General features: G+C 39.7%; 1 protein-coding gene across 2 annotated transcripts in view; it reads right to left on the reverse strand.

The window, feature by feature from the left end:
* porb (P450 (cytochrome) oxidoreductase b) overlaps window positions 1-7,244 on the reverse strand; it is a 32,226-nt gene that overhangs the window by 23,877 nt on the left and 1,105 nt on the right. For both annotated transcript variants that reach the window (XM_037677385.1, XM_037677387.1), the window contains exon 2: window positions 3,649-3,843. In XM_037677385.1, coding sequence (XP_037533313.1) covers window positions 3,649-3,815 — 167 coding nt within the window. In that variant the 5' untranslated portion in view covers window positions 3,816-3,843. The remainder of the gene's footprint in view (window positions 1-3,648; window positions 3,844-7,244) is intronic.

Below are 7,244 nucleotides of genomic sequence, written 5' to 3' on the forward strand. Positions count from 1 at the left end.
TTTAATAAACATGAGGGTTATGAGGGGGTCCCTGAAACTTGTTCTCCCCTGTAAGGGGTTCCTGAATCCAAAAAGTTTGAGAACCCCTGCTCTATAGGACAGATTAGAGCTTTAATTTATTAAGACTGACTGTGATACAAATACATTAGTTGAAGTACTTTCAGGTATTTGCCCTCCATTTCATATTTGTTGAGTACTGTAGTTGTGGTTTCTGTACTGTGGACTCACATCTCAGTTTAGTCAAACTGTGGCTAAACTGGTGTCTTGTGTTTTTATTTCTCAAGTCCTTACAAATTTCACATAGCAACTTTTCTTAATGTTACAAAACTCAAGACAAGACAGACTGAAGAAGTCTTTTGGATAAAAGATGAAACGTTTCAACAAAGAAGAATCCATCCAGAGGACCTGACTCAACCTTGTTAGATTGAGACAAGACTGTATTTTTTATATATGCATATATATGACATTACACATCAAACAAACGTTTCTAATAAGCCACTCTCCAGAGTTCTTTCCCTCTCTGATCAAACTTTTGTCACACGAACAGTCTGGATGTTCTTTCAGCCTGCGTCCACTCACAAAGCCACAACACAAGTCCAGCCGCTCTGGCGTTTTTTCTCTTCTAGGAATCAAAGGAAATTATGTAGAAGTTGGGGAGGGACTAAAAATGTGTCCAGTGTGAGAAGAGTTCACTGTAATCGAGCCAAACCTCCATTACTCCTCCACTAAATACTGATGGGAGGGAACGGGGGAGAGACCTGAACGGAAGAGAAAACGTCAACCAGAGGGATTAGCCGAGTTTATAGAAAAAAAGAATTGACAGAGCAAAAGAAGAGGCAGAGAGGAAACAAAGGTCACTGCTGGTGAAACATTTACCTGAGCAATAAGCTGTGCACTCTCACACATATGTTGTAAGGGCTTTACAGTGACAGCCTGTACTAATCCTGTTGTGACACGCAATTTTGTTAGTACTGCAGTGAACGATGGGTTGACCTTAGACATGCTGCCCCCGACTGATCTGCACTACAAGTGTCCAAGCAGCCATGGTCAATAGTAGGTGATGCCTCTGCTTCAATAACCTGTGATGCTGTACAAAACTCTACACTTGGCTTCTTAAAATAAAAAAAACACTTTTTACTCTTTCCTCCTAAGACATAAATGTCAACCTGCAACGTTTTGATAATGGCATGTTTTTTCCTCATAAGGGAAAAATTATCCTAACAAACATCGTCTAAAATGTAGTTAGCAAATGACCAAATTATGCAGATTAGAGATGTTCAGAGCGATTGGCCACCGATCACGATTGGCCGATTTCTATTAAAAAGTATGATCAGCTGGTACCGATCAATACCGATCACAAAACCTGAAGACCTTCGCAGCCTGCAGAAGTCTGCTGGTAGATACTGGATATTTAGAGACTGGTTCAAATCATATCTCTCTGACTGCACTCAATTCATTCAGCTCAAATCCTTTCGTTCCCAGTCTTCCCCCGTCTCCACGGGTGTCCCCCAAGGCTCTGTCCTCGGACCCCTCCTCTTCATCATTTACCTCCTTCCTCTAGGTCACATCTTCCGTAAATTTGGTGTCCATTTTCACTGTTATGCTGATGACACACAGCTCTACCTATCAACAAAACCAAACTCCACCCACCCACCCACCCTCCATCCTCACCGACTGTCTCAATGAGCTAAATCACTGGTTTTCTAACAACTTTCTACAACTAAACAGTAACAAAACAGAAATCATTCTTGTCGGTACCAAAAACTCTCTTTCAAAATCAGAAAATCTTCTCATCCTCCTTAACAACTCCCTGTTATCCCCCTTGCCTCAGGTCAAGAGTCTTGGTGTCATCCTCGACACCACTCTCTCCTTCACTTCACACATCAACAACGTCACTCGGTCTGCCTATTTCCATCTCCAAAATATTAACAGTCTCCGCCCTTCTCTCACACCCCGCTCCACAGCCATCCTTGTTCACAGTCTTGTGACTTCTCGGATTGACTACTGCAACTCCCTTCTTTATGGCCTCCCCAACAAATCTCTCCAGAAGCTACAATTGGTCCAGAACTCAGCTGCCCGTGTCATCACTCAAACTTCCTCCTATAACCACATCACTCTGGTCCTGCAGCAGCTCCACTGGCTCCCGGTTAAATCACGCATCGTCTTCAAAATTCTTCTTCTCACTTTCAAAGCTATCCACAACCTTGCCCCTCCGTACCTATCTGACCTCCTACACATCTCCATCCCCTCTCGCTCTCTCAGATCCTCCTCTTCACTACACCTCCATGTACCCTCTGCCCGCCTCTCCACCATGGGGAGCAGGGCCTTCACCTGCTCTGACCCTCATCTCTGGAACTCTCTACCCCCTGACTCAAGAAACACCACCTCTCTTTCTATATTCATGACTGCTCTGAAAACACATCTCTTTAGACTCGCTTATCCTTAACTCTGCTGTATGTATTTTATATTCTTTACGCATTTTATATTCTGTATGTATTTTATATTCTTTATGTATTTTATATTCTGTATGTATTTTATATTCTTTATGTATTTTATATTCTGTATGTATTTTATATTCTTTATTCCTGTTGATCTTTGTTCTTACTGTAAAGTGTCCTTGGGTGTCATGAAAGGCGCTTTTTAAATAAAATTATTATTATTATTATTATTATTATTTAAGCAATGTTTTGAGATGCATTTGACTTTCTGCACTATGAGAGCCTTAATGTTTTCAGTTAAAGATTGTGTTACTGATAGGTACATTTGTTCAGTTGTCCTTTTGACTGAATAGTTGCTGTAGTGTTCCTGCATGTTGGTTTTTTAAATATTTTTTCTCTTGAAAAAGTGAATAAAACAGATGAAGACTTACGCTACAGGTGCATCTAAAAAAAATTGAATATTGTGAAAAAACTATTTTTAGTAAAACATTTCTGAAAATGAATTCATTTACACTGACTCAGACAATTTAGTTTTTTCCATTATCTGTAAGCCATAATCATCAAAATGACAAGAAATAAAGGCTTGAAATGTGTCACTATGTACATAAGTTGTGCTTAAACAGAAAACTGCCAGCTGTTAAATCTGACAGCCTTTAAACAAAAAGTATTTATTGTTTCAAGACTGACCCACTCAAAACACATAGTTCTAAAAACAACTGCAGAAAAAACAAGCCAGCGTAGCTTAGACAGCAAAGAGGTTTGTTCAGTGAAAGGTCGCATGTGCATGTTTCACAATAAAAAATAATAATAATAATGTGTTATGTATTGTCATCATTGTATGTTCCCATACAATGGTGAAATTGTGTCTGCATTAACCCATCCACCCCCAGGTGGGACAGTGGGTGGCTATTGGGGGCACCAGGGAGCAATTGGGGATAGGGTGTGCTGCTCAGAGACACCACGAGATGTGCAATGACTGGGGATCGAGCCTGGGACTGTCGGGTCCCAAGTTGGCTGCCCTGCCTCTACCCCATCTCGGTCCTCACTAAAATCCATATGAATAAAACGACGTCCTTCAGAAAAGGAAAGTGATGAGCAGTGCTTGTTCAGGGCGTTCACATGGGACTTGTTTTACAAAGTAGAGCTTGAAGCTTGTGTTTGTGTAAAACAAACTACTTTTTTTTTTTTGTAAAGTCAGATGAAAACTTACGGCGTGTCAAGCTTCTTAAACTCAGGAATGGGCTCTGGCTTCTTGCGAGACATGAACCAGTAAATGACGAGGCCGACGATGAGGGAGAAGAGGAAGAGGTCCAGGTTGCTGAAGAGAGCCTCCTCATCTCCTGCACGGTCTGTGTCAGTGATGGTGTCAGGGTCCATGTCTGCCGCGTTGACACACTGTGCTGGACTGGGGACGAAAAAAACAGTTTACATTTAGATTAGAAAGCATTTATTAAAAATGACTTTTTAAAACAACTTGTTATGTTCAAGTTTTACAGAGTTCCTGCACTAAACGTGTGAAGCTACAGAACATGAACGGTGTCACGTGACTTCTATACATGACACAAAGGTTTGTGCGCGCACGCGTTATTAAACCATTTGCTTAACATAATAGAACATTGTAACCCGCTGCTTTATGCAAGTGAGGAATTTCTTTTCACTCCGAGCACGAGAAGACATGATGTCCTGAACACTCGGGCTCCAGTTCGGTTCCAAGATGGGGAGACAACGAGAGCATAATGCCACAATTTGTCCTGATCACTACTTCAGAATGTGACACAGCAACTCGAAACGCTCACTCTGCAAAGTGCTGACATGCACGCCTGTAATAAACAGACCACTTCAGGAGTTACTGGGTGCAAACTTCAGTAAGAACAGAAGCCACGGTGACTCTGAGTTACACAATAAAAACTGATCATGGCAGGAAACACCTTGGCATTTCTACAAAGAATAGCTGGAATTTTCTAGTAGAGGATGAACAAGAACATTTTTTTTCAGCCTGGATTATGTTCAGACATGACAACAGCTGACAAAAGAATATTGTATATTTTAATGCACTAACAGCTTACAACAAGATAGTTTTACCAGGCAGACTTGTTTAAAACTCAATAATAAAATTAGAGTAGTGTGCTAAAGTATTTAGCCACTTCTAATTGATTTATATTTTGCTTCCTAGCAGCCAGGCTTTTTGTAAACTTTTAAAAATGTCTTGAGCTGTGTTTTTTCTCTGCAGGCTTTCAGAAGGTCTTAATTTCTTTTTAACTGGCTGCTTTTCATTCTTTTTCTGTTCAGTCCTTGTAGCTTGGAGAAGGGGTGGTTACATCACAAATAACAAGATACAGGGCTGAAGGAGCCTTCATAAAAAACGAGTAAAGCCTGAATATTGAATAGACTCTTTTCCCTCTCCTCTAGATTGTAGGTGGATTCTAGGTTCACCCTGATTTATTGTTTTATACGCTACTCTTAGTTTAACTGCATTTTTTACTGTATTTAATTGTTATTTACTGTTTTGTTATCTGCACTTTATATGTTCTGTCTGGAACAGGTCCCTCTTGCAAATGAGTCCCCGTGGCTCAGTGAGACTAGCCTGTATAAATAAAGGTTGAATGAATGGGTAAACTGTAAATAGTGATTTGGTTTTTTTTTTTTATCTGTTGAAGACCCAGTTAGGATTAAAGCTTAGTCCATCCAATCAGACCTGTAGTGAAGAATAAATGCGACGGAGCAGGACAGCACATTGTGCAGCGTGTTTAAAGGAATGAAGTGAGCAAACAGTGACAGCCTTAAAAACTTTCTTCAAGAGATGAGCAGAATCTGAAAGTCAAGTCTTTAATAAAAATAAGGACAAATTACTAAAAACCTGACTTCATCCCTCAGTTGATTATTTGCCGAGGGACAAATTTGAGCAAATAACTGAACAAATCACTACGCTGGCGCTTCAATGCTACTTCATGTGACAAATGGTTTTATCTTTGGTATTTTCCAAAGGTTCAACTGGAAGTAAACCTGCCAAACCCACTGAATCCTTCAACATTTGCCATTTTCTTTCACATGATCAGCTGTCTGCAATGATACCAAAGTTCATGCTCAATAATCCAGGTACAAATCCAACAATGTTCATTCAGGTCATCTGGACGGTTTCTTTTTTTGATGAGATGTTTCATCCTTCATCCAAAGGACTTCTTCTGTCCGAGGAGCCACAAACAAACTGGAGTCTCACAAGTATCACACTCCCCACACGAAACATCTCAGAAACCGTTCAGATGACCTGAACATTGTCGGCCATGATGCTCCACCTAACCGATAAGGTAGGAAAGGAACGACGCAGCAACAACCACTACTGTAGCCCAGGATTCATTTTTAAAAAGAAAATGTCTCCTACAGACATTTTGTGTCCAAGTCCATTTAAACAGTAGCCAAATCCATTAAAATAATCTTCATATAAAAAAGCCTGAGGAACTACGCTTCAAAATCAGGACAGCAGGTGAAAACATTTTTACTTGGAAGCAAGATACACAGCAGTAACAACTGTTTAAAGACTTTTGCACAAGCCAGTATTGTAGAAGTGGAAGCTTTTGTTATATTGATAGATCTTAAACTTTGCCTTCAGTCATTAATCATGTAATCACATGTAATTAATGACACGTCATAAGATAAGTCAGCCCATCCTGGATGGCTAATCATAAATCAGTATCAGCATCACGTCTGATAGGTGGCGTCATAAACTCTTTTTAAACGAACAAAGGACTGCAAAAATTTATGTTATCACTTTATCTTTAGAACAAAAGTGTTAAATACGATCAAATGTTAACATTCAGTTTCACCTTTTACAATAAAATGGCAGATTGTTGACCCAAAAATTCTGTATTTTTTTTGCCTCCCTTGTTAAACAACAAATTGAACCCTGCCTTCATGAGATGCATTCGTTTTGTTTGCTACCTCTTTCATTCAGCTGCTCCCTTCTTCAGACTCACCAAACTCGCCAAAAGTCTCGCTGTTCTTTTAAAACATTTCTAAATATCTAACCGGGAATACTGCAATCCAGTGGAAAGCAGCTTGTAGTTATTGCTTGTTGCCAAAGGGGGACAAACATGTTTTTGCTCATGTCTCTGTCTGTCAATGGATGTTCATCTACAGATGTTTATCTTCTGAAGTTAAACCCCAATCAAGATGGCTGCCACAGATAACAGATTTTTTTAAAACACAGAAAAAGCCTATAACTTAATCAGTGCTGCAGATAAGAGTAAAAATTTGAATTAGTAGTAGCTGAAAGTCACATATTTTGAGCGTGACATTTTAGAGACATTGCATGAAATCACATTTTCCCCCCCAAAGTTTTTTCAAAACAGCTTCAACTTGATTTCTCAGCACGAGTCTAAAACACGTGTCAATACATTCAACGGGCGATATGCATTCCTTCAATGAATACTAAGTGTTCACTTAAAACAAGGTCTCCTGCAAATTCTGAGAACAAAGTATTAGGCTGAAGTGTTGGCATCCAACCAAGGACAGGTAGTAGCATTAAACACCACCGAGTACTCAAAACTAACATAATTCTGCTTATTACTAAACGCTCTGTACTGCTTGGTGATGTCCCCACAGGATCAGTTGTCCCCACAGGACCAGTTGTCCCCACAGGACCAGTTGTCCCCACAGAACCAGCATCTAAGTTCAGTGTGTGCCATGGCAACACAAAAAGACAGGTAATGTTTTAACAGGTTTCATATATGGCAACTTGTCCTTTTGTTTTTCCATTACACACATCATACCAGATAGATCAGTTATATATATATATATATATATATATAT

Source organism: Nematolebias whitei, chromosome 6 (assembly GCF_014905685.2).
Source record: "Nematolebias whitei isolate Nwh7 chromosome 6, NemWhi1, whole genome shotgun sequence".
NCBI lineage: Eukaryota > Metazoa > Chordata > Actinopteri > Cyprinodontiformes > Rivulidae > Nematolebias > Nematolebias whitei.